Source organism: Bidens hawaiensis, unplaced genomic scaffold, assembly GCF_021521415.1.
Source record: "Bidens hawaiensis isolate Kalapana, Puna unplaced genomic scaffold, B.hawaiensis_p1.1 tig00003237_1, whole genome shotgun sequence".
In the NCBI taxonomy this organism is placed as follows: Eukaryota; Viridiplantae; Streptophyta; class Magnoliopsida; order Asterales; family Asteraceae; genus Bidens; species Bidens hawaiensis.
In genome coordinates this window covers 1,289,969-1,306,797 of record NW_027491176.1, presented here as the reverse complement: position 1 = coordinate 1,306,797, position 16,829 = coordinate 1,289,969, and the positions used below count along the sequence as shown (strand labels likewise).

The following is a 16,829-nucleotide window of genomic DNA, read 5'->3' as shown; positions in this document are numbered from 1 at the left end:
ATATGATTGTCTTTTGAACTGGTAATATAACATTAGTTTATTTATGATGCATTATTCAATTAAAAAAAATAACAAAACAAAAGAAAAAATATTACACGTTCCAGTAACCAGCTACATGTTCTACTACCAAAATAAAACATAAAAGTTTAAAATGAAAAATATAAACAAAACAAAAGAGCTAAAAACTATTCTTCTTGAAGTCGAGGGACAAGTTCGGCTGTTATGACCCTGCTGATGACAAACTTTGCATTCCCTATATTTCTTCCCAGACCGACCTATAGCTATCTCTTTCTGGGATTTAATCCTTTTATGTGACATACAACCCTTGTTTTTTATACCACTAGGCACACAAATATTCACCTCTGATGGTTGATCATACCCTAGAATAGCAGCAAACCTATCCCTTTTATGATAAAGTAGTTCTTTTATATCTTGTCTCACAGCTTGTTTGATCATTATATCCATTTGATCCCTGACTTTAATTAGTTCATCAACATCAGTTACATAGCTATTTATGAGATACTCACCAGCCAATATTATTTCCCTTGAAATCTCTTTAACTTTTAAATTTTTATCGTTACCGAAACTTGAAATTGGAGCAGTTCTAGGATTAACACCAGTATCCCTCTCCAAGGATCCACCATGTATTTCTTTTGGAATCTTTTAACTCTGAACAAATTAAATATAAAGGCTGTGACGACACAATAACAAATAATGTTCAAATCTTTCGCGTCCGCATGAAATCGCTGAATCAATTCCGTCATCACCTTCCTTTTTAAACAAAACCCAACAGACAAATATATAAATACTTTAAACATTCTATTTCAAATGAATTTAAAAACAAAACTAACACAATCTCTTACAAAAAAGTTTAAACGTTCTACAACGTTCTATAAATAAAATATTTAACTAATTCATACCTTCAAACAGCCTAGGACATATGCATTAAAGTCAAATACAGAAAACCTCACAAAATCTTATTTTTTGGTTGATTCCAAACATGCAAAACCACTTCTAATATGAAACATTTCATCTTGGAAGTCATTAACAATAGCCTTTGTATACATAAGTTCTGCTTCCTTCTCAAAAGGGTTTTCACTACCCAAAGCAGGATGCGTGTACCTTGTATCATGATCATTTTTCCTGCCATTGTGCCTTTGAATCTCCATGCAATGATCAAAATGACTGAAGAACTCAACAAGTGATAATTGTGAGTTAGAAACTTGACAAAAAAATTGATTTTCACTTTCTGATCTCGATGTAGTTCTCATAAGACCAGACAACGGTTCATCCATATAATAAGTAGGAATCCAATCATATCTCATTTAAAACATGTCAGACAACCATTTATTTATTTCGGGATCATATTCCTTCATTATAAGTTCCCATTGCGTTTCGAATTCGGATTGAGAAATTGCATCCGTCTAAAGAATGTCACATATTTTACGTTTGAAATCTTCATTGTTACAAAGGGCAGCACCAACTTAATGTTACAAAATTAAAAATTTAGTAATATGGTCTATTTCAGTAAAAAATGTTAATAGGTTCTATATAATTACAAATGAAAAACACAAACTACTAAATTACAAAATACGGAATAACACATTCTCATACGTTTAAAAATACACAATAAACATACTGATGCATGCTAATATGTTTAGACGTTTTAAAACATTCTAACACGTTTAGAAATATGCAGTTAATATACTGATGCATGCTAATATGTTTAGACATTCTAAAACGTTCTAACACGTTTAGAAATATTCTAAAATATACTGATGCATGCTAATATGTTTAGACGTTCTAAAACGTTCTAACACATTCTAATACGTATTCATAATACTTTAATACATTAAAATAAGTTACATTATCAGCAAGTTTTTTCATAATGTGTCACATGCATAACTGATTTCTCGAGTTTGGGAAAACTGAGGAGATTGCTTGCTTCACAACAGGATATTGATAAGAAACAACCACCTTTGGAGAAATATCAACAGAATCAAGAAAAACTTTCAAAGGCCATGAATAAGATTCAATATAATCAGATGATAATAACCCAGCACCAACTGTAACATTTCGACAACGATTATCAATGGCAGTAAATGATACAAAAACCATATTGTACCTGTAAGACAAATTTATAAAAAACCAATTAAAAAACATATGTAAAAATATTAAAAATTAAAAAACAAATGTTTAAATTGACATACTTGTTGGTCTTGAATGTGGCATCAAATGATATAATATCTCCAAAAGCCATCTAATTCTTCTTTGAAATCTCATTAGCCCAAAACAAACGATCTAACCCACCATTATTATTAACAGTATACTCAAACGACTAACCATCACAACAGTTTTTCTTCCCACTTAATCTTTGTACAACCATTTCAGCATCATATTCACCAATAAAACAAGTTAAACTCTGTTTGAAATTCTTACAATCATCTTTTGTAGCCCCAACTTCCTCAAATCCTCCATACTTTGTCCTCCGAATATTAAACGCTTTAACAGGGCCCAAATTCAATATTGACATCTCATATACAATATCTTGTTGTACATAAATCAACTTTCTATTCGATCGAAGATAATGCATATCATTTGAATCCACCATTTCATGATTATGTCCTTCAACAAAATCATTTATTTCAAACCTCAAACCGTCATCAGATTTTAAAAAAAATTGAGCTCGACAACCACACCGAATTGCTGGTCTCTTCCTTCTATTATTATTTGGTCTGTTTGAACTATCTTTTTCAGCCGTAGAATCATAACTGTTTGGTGGTTTGTGACCTTCTTTTGAAGAAGTAAAATATTTAGACTTCAATAAACCGTCATTCATGTATGAACCTCCTTTACGAACACCAAAACCAGCTTTCTTCGCATATTCACAATAGAAATCATATGCATGATCAACATATTCAAAAACCTTCCCTTTCAAAGGTTTACAAGAGGCATTAACTTGTGGTATGACAACATCTGATGATGGATCTGATTTAAAAAAAATATATATCAAGTCATAAAATGTAACAAGTCCTGCTAACACGTTCTAAACATATCATCCATACATAGACACCACTTTTCAATTCAACAAAACCTAATACATATAGTACTTAATTGGTTAACCTATCAAAAAATTGACTAAAACATCTATTTACATGTTACAACCACCTACTAAAATAGATAAAATTTAAAATCAACTATCAAAATAAGTTAACAAATTAGAAGAATCAAAATAGATTACTAATAAGCAATAGTCAATTACACGTTCTGGTTAAAATTTAATACGTTCTAATACTCAAAGACCTAAAAAAAACAATGAATCTTATTCACGATTCGCTGTTAAAACACATAATTAGAAGTCTAATCTAATCACAAGTAATTGACGAACTAAAAACTAAATATTGATTATGAATTCAACAGAAAATTAACCTAAAAATAAAAAAAAATAAGTTATCAGTCGATTAAACTAACTATACAACTAACTAAAAAATTGATTAAAATTAAACCTAGAATTACTTACTTTGATGATCGTAATACATTACGATCAAATCAACGAAGGCCATCAAGCTAATTCGAATAAGAAAAATCGTCAATCGGTAATGTAAATTACAGAGCAGTTTTTGGATACGTGATCAAATTGAATAAAATAGGGTATACTACAAAACGGATTCTAAATATACGTGCGTGTAGGTTCCCAGCCGGATCTACACAAGAGTATCTCGTACAAAGAGGGTACGGAATCCCCTACGTATATGATACGAGTGTATATACGAGATAACGTAACGAACACAAACACGTAAGAACAAGGTTTAATAGTTATTAGCTATGAGAAACTATTAACCAATAAACCTAGTCGTCCAAAACAATTGATCCAAAAAACCTTACAAATGAACGACGCAAGTTAGGTTTTTATAAACCATGACAACTTCGCCAAACATGCTTGCCGAAGTTGTCCCTAACTTCGCTGACTGCTAAGTTTGCCAAAACAAAAGAACAAACTAACAAGTTCACCAAAACGTAACAACCAAAGTAACGATTACAGACATGATAAACTCAAGACTAATGAATTACTGACATAATGCACCAACATACTCCCCCTTGGCAGTAGCTTCATTTCTCTTACAGCTTCGTTTTGTCCTGTAATCCAAAAATCCGTACCGACGATCTTCAGGCATGCACACCATGTCTCGCAAAAACTGAGACCACCCGTTGATATTTCTTTGCCTCATCTTTCCAAGCAGGAATATAGAAGATCTTCTTTTCATTGAGTACCTGCAAATCAACTTGAGACAAATTAACCAGGTGCATAGGATCATACACCCTTAAGATCTCCTGTTCATCTTGATAGTCTGGCAATCCACATACCACCATTTCAGGTCTTTCATCACATCTTGAGGAATTGTCTTCATCGGAACCTCTTTTAGACATCGAGCCGGTTTGTACTTCATGACCATCTACGGCTTACCATCTGCTCGCAGCCCTCTTTCAGTATCTTCCATCAATTTACCCTTTCGAGGCTTTAACAACACACACTTTTTCTCTTTGACCACCTCACTTCACACAATCTTACCGACCCAACTCGAACACATATCCTCACTCCTATTAATCAATCTCAGATGAGCCAAATCCTTCACCTCACATTCAGGCAATGTGTTAAACGATCTCAGCTTCTTAGCAAAGTACAGAATCCCATCATACCTTTTAATCACAAACATCTTGAGTTGATCATCATAAAGCCAACATATGATTCCCTTCTTCGACTCAGCACATCCTTTGATATTATAACTCCTCTTAAACATCGGAGGTACCACTGGTTTCTTTTTCTTGACAAACCAATGAACACATTCTTCTTTCCACCTCGGTTGTTCCTCCCATTCAGAATCACCCAACACACTATCATCTTGAAACAACTGTTCTTGACCACCACTCAGAATATCATGTTCAACAGTATCATCCGGTATCTCACCTTCCTCTAAACCACTGTCAATCTCAATCTGTTCACCAATATTTTCAATCTCACTAAATGACAACACGTCCACAACCATATCGTCTTCATCATCTACCACAACAGTCTCACCACCTGCACTACCAGATGGAGCAGTAGACTCCCCCTAAGATGTGGAAGCCCCAAGAGTTATTTCAGTTCTTGGCAGCTCACCACCTGCATCTTTCAATGCATTGGGATCATCATCTCTGTCCTCTCTCCCTTTTGTCCTTAACTCATCGCCTTTGCAACTACTCTTCCCCTGTGATGCTAAGAACTGCTTTAAAGCATCAAAAAGTTTACCACGTTCAATAAGGAGGGATAACTAAATCAGATTTTCAGCCACTAGTCGTTGAATAGCGTGAATCTGAATGAGATTAATCCTTGACTGCTCATCTACAACACGTTCTAGAGCTGCTATCCGCTTTGAATCTAACAACGAAGTGTCAAAGGCAAACGACATGTGAGAAATGTCCTGAGCATATGGTGGAGGGATACCCAAAGTTATTGGAATTTCTGATGTAGACGAAATAGTAACTGGAGGTGGAATTGTAACCGGGGACCCAACAGTAGCTACTCTAGTAGATTCAATGAACATAGCCACCACATCAGATGGAGTAATAGTTCGTGGTGGTACTGGAAGAATCTCTGGTGCTATCATCTCAACTGTAGACGGTACAACAAACGGTGCTGACAAAGCCACCGTTGGTATACTAGATGTCACTAGTAATGGAGCAGATGAGGATGGTACTAGTGTAGACATACCAGACAACTGTGGAGGATTAAAATGAACAACACTCGAGCTTTCACCGGCCCTAGCCCTCTTTGATCTATGGACTAAGGCATACATCTCCTCTTCAAAATCAGACTCACTATCATCATCCGAATCATGCTTTCATTTTCCTTGAATCCTCTCCTGTGTAGCCAGAACTATCTGAGCTTCAACAGCTTCATCGGTGGAAGAATCATATAAGTTTCCTCAGAATCCTTAGCTGACATAGATGATGGAACGATAGAAGCATCAACATGAACCCCCAACATATCGACCATTGAGACTTGAACTTCAGATGTATCATCTACTGACATATCAAACAACCCATGCCCCCCAAAGACAGCATCCAAATCGACCTCCTCTGCAATAGATACAATGGGATCAAAGACAGGAATCACTTGAATCTAATGAGGTGGTTGAACCAACAGAGGTGGTTGAGCAATATCAACTTGTGGCGGAGCAGGATTAGTAAACCCATCATCTGGTGGAGCAACATAAGCAGGATTCACAAGATACCCAAATAAATCTTTGTGTCTTGGACGACGTTCAACATTACTCCGTGCGCTCGAAGTTCGACACTGAGCAAAGATTCTCTTATTCACACTTTCCACGAAAGAAATAGGACGTCGCGGTGGAAGGTTCGGAGCTACGTGATTAAGTATCATCCGTAAAAACCTGGGGTACATCAAGAAACGTTCTCTAGCGACCGCCCTCCGTTGACGATCAATTTCATAGACTACCATTTGACCAAAACTACACGGTTTATTATATGTCAACGCAGTCATTGCGGATTACGTTGTTGCACCCATACCATCAGAACCAGCTTTGCGACAATACATGCACACAATCAATACACGCATAAAGAAGCGCCATTGGTCTAGCAGAAACCCCTTTCTATGTTGAGAGTCCTCTAAAGGACCTGAGTACCCCATGCGAAGAAAGGCCCCATTCCTTAAAGTAGCTGGATACTCAGTAGGATCCTGAGTAGTTTCATTTCCGAACTATATAGCGTCCCATATCTGATCAGCTGAGAATTGTACAACTTGTTGATTAACTGTAGCACGCATAACTGGAGGTTCCACCCGACAATCTTACTCAACCGTTCTCCAAAACTCTTCAATATTCGGCAGAGAGATCGGCAGAGTCGTGGTGATAGCATGAAAAATGCTTGAAGGTATAAGAAACAAGATAATCTCCGCATAATCTCCAGCTCCACGAGTATCCGGGTCTAAGGTGATATACATGCTATGACCCGAAAAGATTTGCCTCTTTTTTCCGTCTCCTCCATCACCACCTGTACCACCGGCACCTGCAACTTCAGCCATATCTGCAGTGCGAACGAGCTAAGTTAGAAAAATGTGTAAGCAGTTGTTAATTTCGTCTGACATGTTACTGGCGAAGTTAGAGTTCAATCGAAGTTGAGCTCTAAAACTAACTTCGCCTGTTATTTGGCGAAGTTAAAGTAAGTTCGCTGTAAGAAAATCACTGAATGTCAACAACCTTTTCTTGCAAATTACTATGATCAGACCACCCGGATAGGTACGTAAATGTCTGATTAGTTTCAATTAAAGCATGATATCACGACACAATTAACAGCTAGGATGTTTAAAGTAGTTAAAGACCCGGTTTATAAAGATTAATAACCCTACACTATACGTAATGAATCTACAAGAGGTGATATAGAATTCTGAATTATCAAAAGAAACAAACCTTAAAAACAAGATCAGAAATGATATAGAAACAAGGTTGGCTATTTGGAATAACTTCGCCGAGGGTTTTGGAACGACAATGGTTTGACCGCTTTTGACCCTCATCAGGTATAAATACTCTTTGTAAAACCTTGGAGGCGAAGTTAGGACAAGTTCGCCATCACGAACAACTTCGCCATAGCGAAGTTAATATTATACTGAGCGTTTATAAAACAAGGAACAAAAACAGAGATCAAGAACGAGTAACACGTGATTTATAAAAAAACAGCTTTAAAATAATAAAAAGAATAAAAATATCAAAAATTTTGGTTGGCGGGATCAAATTTCTATCTTTGAAGGCAACCAATACGTTTTATGAGAAGATCCGAACATGGAATGGTGTTATCACAAGGATTCATGTTCAGCATTATTACAGCATAGAGAAACAGGTTGAGAGCAGGTATAAAAGACTTAGCATGATTATCATTGCCTTCGTGATACGAGTCATGTTCAATTAGGCACTAAATTTAGATGGACGTCACTTATGGACCTGTGGTGCCTCCTATCTATTCTCAAGGCGTATTTGGCTTTCCCCATATCACCCCAATTGGACTCCAACCACCTAGTGCTCGATCAAAAACTTTTATAACTTATTACGAAACATTTAAGGCTTTACGGTTGAACGTTGGACTTACAAGCCATCCGGACTTACATGCATTTCATTCAGAGTGTTTAGGATTTATTTGAATGCCCCACCCTTGTAGTTCTAGTTTGTCCCTTTAAGCCTCATAGAAAATTCAAAATCAAATAACCTTTTAAAGCAAAACAAAGACGCAAAATATTTTTGGTGATCAAGACACTAACAGGCTCATGTATGACTGAGTAGTCACTTTTCTGCCTATCATTCGGAGAGATATATGTGAAGACATGCACATTTCTTCAAAATGACCCTCCACAGTAAATCTAGCAATATTTAGTTTCTATCACTTCAGCTTTTACACACCATGCTAAGCTACCATGCCAATAAATGACTGTTCTATAGATTTTTAAGCTTAATAACTTCATCCATTAGACACACAGAATCAATTTACCTATCATATTCCAAAGGTTGGATCAATTCTTAACTTTGAGACAGACTTTGAGGCTTCATAAAAGCAGTAGACTGAAAGATAATATCATTTCCCAAATAAAACAGTTTAAATTCAGACACCCCAGTCACTTCTTAGCTTTTAAGTAAATGGCTATTCCGAAAATCCAGTGGATTAACAGGACCAAACACAAATGAACATGTTAATCCAGTGGATTAACAGGACCAAACTTAGCGAAGGAATAGAAACCCATCATAATTGCCCATATGCTTTTAGTTATTAGGTTAATGGCTATCCTTTGAATCTACAAGTAGATACAAGGACCAAACACATTCAAGAATATGTCCTTCAAACTTAAGCAATGGACATAATTCTCAGCGATAGTGAAGTTTTTTTTTGTTTAGAAAAACATAACAAAAACACAGTTAGTCGGGATTGATCAACTTATTAAGATCAATTAGCTTTTGAAAACGAGACCGGTCAAAAGCTTTTGTAAAAATATCGGCAAAATTTTTCCAGCGAATCAACCTTTTCAAGCATGATTAATTTTCTTCTCGGCACAATCCCGTATAGAATGATGACGAATGTCAATATGTTTTGTCTTACTATGTTTTATGGGATTGTTAGTTACTGAGATCGCAACATTGTTATCAATGCAAATAGGAGTATGAGTGAAATTCAGACCATAATCTCGCATTTATTGTTGTATCCACAAAACTTGGGAGCAGCAATTTGATGCTGCCATGTACCTGCCTCACAGGTGGATATTGCAACAAAGGTCTGCTTCTTGCATTGCCACGACACCAATCTCCCTCCAAGAAACTGACAACCACCAGTTGTTGACTTCCTATTCTGATTGCATCCTCCATAGTCAGAGTCAGTGTATGCTACTACATCCAGTTCTCCCCCCTTTGAATACCAGAGACCCAACTTAGGCTTTCCTTTAAGATATCGCAAAATCCTCTTCACTCCTTTCATGTGTGACTCCTTTGGATTGGCCTGAGAACATGCACAAAGACAAACTGCAAACATAATGCCAGGTCTAGAAGCAATTAAATACATCAAAGAACCTATTATCGCACGATACTGAGTAGGATCCACATCTTCATCACTGTCAGAGTCAACACCCAGTTTGTGGTTTACACAGATTGGAGTGTCAAACGGAGTACTTTCTTCCATCTTGAAACGTTTAAGCACATCATGTATATATTTAGTTTGATGAATAAACATTCCATCCATCTTCTGATCTACATGTAAACCCAAAAAGAATGTTAGTTCACCCATAGCACTCATCTCAAATCTTTTCTTCATAACCGCCTCGAATTCCTGACACATAGAAATTTTTGAGGCCCCGAAGATAATATCGTCCACATAGACTTGGACAAGAAGAAAAGCCTTCCCATTCCACTTTAAAAATAACGTATTGTCAATCTTCCCTCTCACAAAACCATTCTCCAACAGATAATCAGAAAAGGTTGCATACCAAGCACGTGGTGCTTGATGTAGACCATACAATGCTTTACTAAGTTTGTACACATGATCTGGAAAGTCTAGATCTGGAAAGCCTGGAGGTTGCTCAACATATACCACTTCGTCGACCTTGCCATTCAGAAAGTCACTCTTAACATATAGCTGAAACACTTTCATTTCTTTGTGAGCCGCGAAGGCCAGGAAAAGTCGAATTGCCTCCAGTCTTGCCACAAGAGCAAACACCTCATTGTAGTCGATCCATTCTTGTTGATTAAAACCCTTGACTACCAATCTCGCCATGTTCCGGATGATTACCCCTTTCTCATCTCTCTTGCATTTGAATACCCATTTAGTACCGATTGCATGCACATCTCGTGGCTTCTCAACCAACTGCCATACTTCCATTTCGTTAAACTGAGCTAATTCTTCTTGCATGGCTTCTACCCAAGAGCTATCCTTTAACGCCATCTGATAGTTCTTCGATTCTATTTGACTGATAAAGCAAGCATATAAACATTCATTCATAATGCCAATGTCTTTAATGGTCACATACACACATGTATTTTCTTCCAAGCTACTTCTAGTACGCACTCCATTGGAAGGATTACCAATCACATTCTCTAGGGGATGATTCTTATGGATTCTTGTGGTTTGAATAGGAGAAACCTCCAAATCCCCACCCAGATTAGGGGTAAGCTCATCTGAATTATGTTGAGTGTGAAACGATTTATGAAGTCATCATCCCTTTAGACATAAGGTGTTTCTACTGCACTGGACACGTTAGATTTCTCATTTTCAAACTGTGGACGATGCATGATGGCCTCTTCTTTATCAAGTAGCATCTGAGTTGCCATCTTTCCTTCTATATCTGCAAATTCAATAGATGGTAAATTAAAAGACTTAAACAGTTTATCATAATCAAAAGCCTCCTCTGGTCCCATGCTAGGATTTGGTGGCTTGTAACTGGTAATATCAGTGTTACAGACCACCTCAACCTTATTGTTTGATAAATTAAAGACTCGTCGGTTGGGAGATCCAACCACATAGCCAACAAGAATACCTTCGTCGGCTTTCTCACCAAATTTTGAATTAGTCTTTAAGATCGAACATGGAGACCCAAAAGGTTTGAGACCTTTCAGATTAGGCTTTCGAACACATTAATTCATAACAAGTTTTGTTTAATATTTTAACAGTTAAAACACGATTAAGGATATAGCAGGCTGTGGCCACAGCCTCAGCCCAGAACACCGCAGGAAGTTTAGCGTTTGCCAGCATAGTCCTGGCCCCCTCGATTAGTGTTCTATTCTTCCTTTCAGCAACTCCATTCTACTGCAGAGTATATGGTGCGCTAAACTGATGCTCTATCCCTTTTTGCAGACAAAACATCTCCATTTGATAGTTCTTGAATTTTGTCCCGTTATCACTTCTGATGAACTTGACTTTTCCACCAACAATATTTTCCACTATGGTAATCAGATTAATTACTAACTGTACTGTTTCATCTTTAGCTTTAAGAGAATACACCCACGAGTATCGTGAGTAGTCGTCTGTCACAACTAAGCAATAAGAAGTTCAACCCAAACTTTTAACGTTTATTGGACCAAATAGATCCATGTGAAGCAAATCCAGAGGTGTAACAACTGAGTTAATCAGCTTGGAGTGATGTGATTTCTTGTGCTGCTTTCCTTTCTTGCATGATAAACATTGATCTTCAAAGTTGAAATTCTCCAATGGAACCCCTAGCACCAAACCATTTTTGAATAAGTAATTCATTTTACGTAGATGGATATGTCCCATCCTCCGGTGCCACAATTCCGATTCAGACTTGGTTGCTTTAGACAAAAGGCATGATTCTTCTGTTGCTATCTTGGTGGACCTCATGTCCATCGCATATGTATTCTTCTCTCTTGGAGCTCTCATGACAATCCAATTTTCAGGGATCTTGAAACCTGGATAAAGCATGAGTACTTCATCCTTTGTAAAGTGCACGGTGTATTCTCTATCATAGATATGAGAAACACTCAGAAGATTGTATTTCAACTCCTCCACAAAATTATCTTTCTCCAACTTGATCATTCCGTTAGTAATGGTACCGATGCCTGGAATTTTTCCTCCACTGTCCCCTGCAAAACTGACTCTTCCTCCTTGTACAGCCTTCCAATCATGTAACAATTTCTTGTTACCCGTCATGTGCCGGGAATAGCCACTGTCGACACCACATGTTGTTCACAGTCCTATTCGACTGTTCCTGCACAGTTAAAGAGACGAATTAAAAGCGGGGGACCCAAGACCTCCTGGTCTTGGGTTTTTCAAACTTGTTAGCTGGCATCCAACTTGTTGGTTGCCTAAAATTCCTTTAAGGAAAGTTGCCATTCGATCTGACATGAGGATTTATAGAAAAATGATTATGATACCAGCCAAACCTCCTTCGGTTTCTAGTATTAAACGTTCCGGATTCAAAGTTACGTGTTCTTTGATTGACTGGAAAAAAACGAGGTTGATTTCTTTGAGATCTTGGATTTACCCAATATTTAGATTTAGTAGGTTTAACCCCTAATTCGACAACACCAGTTTTGGGTTTTGTCTTATTCTCAGTTTTGGTTGGCCTCATTCTCTTAGATTTCTTTCTTTTCACGGGACAGGTACTAACCACGTGTCCTCTCTTATGACATCTAAAGCAACTCTTGTTCGAACTATTAGTGTCCATTCAAACATTCTTTTCAAGGGTTGTTGCAGAAGATGTGGTTGTTTTACTGACAGTTTGTTTCACATAGGGGGAACGAATGGGTTTAAAGATGATTTCTTTTCACTAAAAGTATCATTCTCCCCCCGTTTTAGTAACATAACTTCATCATCCATCTTAACAGTGTCCACGGACTTCTTAGACTCCTAATCTTGATTCATGACTAGAGAATTTGTCTGAACCGATTCGTTAATATCCTTATCAATCTTTTCATGATTGGTTATATTATCGTCGGTGTTGCTTGAATGAACCTTAACGAGTGAAGTGTTGGATTTTAAGTTCCCCGTTATGGTCTGATCAGAATCAACACAAACAGATGGCTGATTACAAGGATTCTAAGTATAATTATTGTTAAACGGTGGTGGAACTTCCGTGAATCCAATTCCCCCTTTATTGTTAGGAGAACGTTGAACACTTAGGACATGATTAAGCATCATGGAAGAGTTCCTAAACTGTTCAAGTTTTCTGTTTAGTTTCACAACTTTTACTTAATAATCAGCTATCTGTTTATCCTTTTCAGCTATAAGTTTGGTCTTTTTTTCCACTACTTCATAACTTAGATCGATTACTTTGATTTTCTCAGCTAGTGTGGCCTTAAGGCATATTATGTCTTTTTCACCAGCTTTTATCTTTCATGTATAGTGGTGTTCTTCTTTTAAACTTTTTAATTCTTTTTCCAAACTTACATACTGATCAGTTAAATCATTCAGTTTTCCAGATAGTTTCTCACATTGTTCACACTTAGGTTCAGAACATACCTCTGAGAGCTGATCATTCACTTCTTCCATGTATGCTTGGTCTTCCACTGGTTCCTTTTCACATCTTCCAGTCACAATATTCACCAGATTAGCTTGTTCAATCACTTCCTTCACTTGGATGTTCCAATTATATCCACCATCCTGATGTGATACCATGGCTCTTGTCTCAGTCTCATTTCCACGAGTAGGTTTATTCTGACTCCTTTCAACTCTTTCATTTGTGCATTCTCTTGAAAAATGCCCATTTTGTTGACAATTGTAACAACGAACTTTTGACCTATCAAACCCCGGTCTCTCTCCCACAAACTTTCTTCCTGTCTTCTTCATAAACCTTTTCACCCTTCTTACTATCATAGCCATCTTCCACTGCAAATCCATCTCTTTCATATCATCAGCATCTATCTGATCATAATCCTCATCCAGGGTAGCAGGGTCAAGTATCCTTCCTTTGATGTAATTCTCATAAGAAGCAATTAAAGAGGCATAAAGTGCAAATTATTGTTCAGCAGATTTTACACTCATAGGCATTTTTGAGTAATTTACGTTTGAAGAACTTGCGGAAGAGTTTGAGGTTTTGAAGAAGCATTTCCACCAGCAATAAAGCATATATCCCCATCCACGTTCATAACCACATGACTATCTTGAGTAGAGTTTGGTTCTTCGCCTGAGTAATAAGCGGTCGATTCTGTTTTAGAGCTTGAGTTTGGAGAGCCTTTTGCACCATACATCCCCGGATCCTGAACCTGATCAGTAGGCGTCTCTTTTCTTACCATGCTAAGCTCATAATTACGTAACTTGTTGACCACCTTTTCCAAATCGAAGCTTTCAAATTCTTTATCTTCTCTCATCAGAACTGTGTACAACTCCCATTTTGGTGGAAGAGCGTCTAGAAGTTATTCTACGATCTCACTCTCAGTATACTCTATGGAGTAGTTGTTCAACTCGGTCATCAGATGATAGTATCTTGTGATGATGTCATCAAGTGATTCATTTTTAAAGTACTTGAACAATGAGAATTGAGTTTTCAACAATTTTGTCTTGGAGTTTCGAATTCCGACATTACCTTCATAACGGTTCTCTAATGCTTCCCACAATTCTCTAGTAGACTTGTACTTCTTGAACGTATGAAGAATCTCTTGAGGTAGTTCCATGGTTATTGCGGCTAATGCTTTACTTTATGCTTCATACATTTTCTTTTCATCATCCTCCATCTTAATATACTTCTTTAGCTGTTCACGACCTTCAAACTCAGTTGTTGGTGGAATATAGCCATCCTAAATACATACCCACATCTTTTCATCTTGGTATTTCACATACTGCTCAAATATGTCTTTCCAAGCAACAAAATCCGTGCCTTTAAATAACTTTGGAACTTTAGTTGCTGACCCCGCTTCAACCTCCATCTTTACCAGTTCTGTGATTTTTATCGAAGTCATCTTTAATCGAAACGATAGCAGAAATTAAAACATATTTAATTCTGTTTACAGATAATGGCGAAGTTATATTAACTTCGCCTTTGAGATAACTTCGCGTAGGGCGAAGTTAGAGTGAACTTTAGTCAACTTCGCTAACTATTAACTTTTCCATATAACTTCGCTTATGGACAACTTCGCCAGTAATATCTTCGCTTAAACCTTAAACCAGTTGACAGCAACTTCGCTTGACGAACGATTTGTTCTTGAGATTGTTTCTTTAATTTAGGAAGGTTTTAATGGTACGAGGATGAGCGATGAGGGTTGTATTGTAGAGGAATGGACAAAACAAACAGTGTTTTACGTGAAACAATTCCGCGAAACGTCTAGTGGAACGATTATAACATTCGTATGATAAACCCAAACCACACAATCACGAACAAATGCTCTGATACCAATTGTAGGTTCCCAGCTGGATCTACACATGAGTATCTCTTACACAGAGGGTGCGGAATCCCATACGTATACGATACGATTGTATATACGAGATAACGTAATGAACACAAACACGTAAGAACAAGGTTTAATTGTTATTAGCTATGAGAAACTATTAACTGATAAACCTAGCCGTCCAAAACAACTGATCCAAAAAACTTACAAATGAACGGTGCAAGTTTGGTTTTTATAAACCACGACAACTTCGCCAAACATGATTGGCGAAGTTTTCCCTAACTTCGCTGACAGCTAAGTTCGCCAAAACAAAAGAACAAACTAACAAGTTCACCAAAACGTAACAACCAAAGTAACGCTTACAAACACGATAAACTCAAGACTAATGAACTACTGCGTAATGCACCAACAGCGCGCGATTGAATTTTTAAATACTGTAAAAAGACAAAAATACCCTTCTGTTAACTTACGTGATGAAATTAATCAAATTGGTAATCGACGATAGGAAACCTCGCTTACGTAATGTACGATAATCAATTTTTGCATTGGATCTTTATACTATAAAAGTAATACTTCACTTGTCCTCATTTTATTTAATGGAATTACTGGTTACATCACGACAAATATTAAGAAATGCAAAGTTACAATTGACGTGCTAAAATAATAAAAACGATATAATTCATAAATATCAAAAATATTTCCGGTGACTAAAATTACATAAATAGACACATGAACGTGGTAAATGAGTATTTTTCTTGTTTGGAACACTTTTCTTTCAATAGAATAGTTATGGCCGGTACATATATAGACACATGAACATGATAAATGAGTATTTTTCTTATTTTAGAATACTTTTCTTTCAATATAATAGTTATCCCCGATGTGTCAAAGTAATGAAAACGATATAATCAGGAAGAAAACCCATAAGTTTGTTTTATACTTTTTACTTCAATTTTCAAAACATTGTATAATCATGAAGAAAGAAATAAAAATTGTGCAACTTACACACATCATAGGATAATGGAGATTGTCTAAAAGCAGACATCGGTTTGCGGTTTGCCATAGTTCTCGCCAAATTACCTAAAAAACCACAACATTCAGATTATCATATAACTTTATATGTTTTTATAGAAATATTAAGGATCTTTATTTGCAGTTATATGCTCAAATTATTTTCATATGTTTTTATGATACGACTGAGTGCTCAAACATCTAGAAATGTGCATTTTCCCATCACTCATGTACCATATATTACGCAAAAGAAATCTAGGCTTCGTATGAGACATATTATAATATTGTTAGATTCAGTCAAATAAAAAAATATTAGGTCAAAGATCTTCATAAAAAATTTCCAAATAGAATATACTTATAAATATTGTCACATTAAACAAGAGTGGATCAACTACGTCACGGGTTATGCAATCAAATATGAAATATAAAATGCTTAAAAGTGTTGAATGTTGA

General features: G+C 36.6%; 1 protein-coding gene across 1 annotated transcript; it reads right to left on the bottom strand.

Annotated features, from left to right (window-relative positions):
- Window positions 1-2,338: 2,338 nt before the first annotated feature.
- LOC143622618 (protein FAR1-RELATED SEQUENCE 5-like) lies at window positions 2,339-4,499 on the bottom strand. Its single transcript, XM_077093713.1, has 2 exons — window positions 4,466-4,499; window positions 2,339-2,988 (listed from the first exon to the last, which is right to left on the bottom strand). The coding sequence occupies exons 1-2, from the start codon at window positions 4,497-4,499 to the stop codon at window positions 2,339-2,341; spliced, it is 684 nt and encodes a 227-aa protein (XP_076949828.1).
- Between the last annotated feature and the right edge of the window lie 12,330 nt (window positions 4,500-16,829).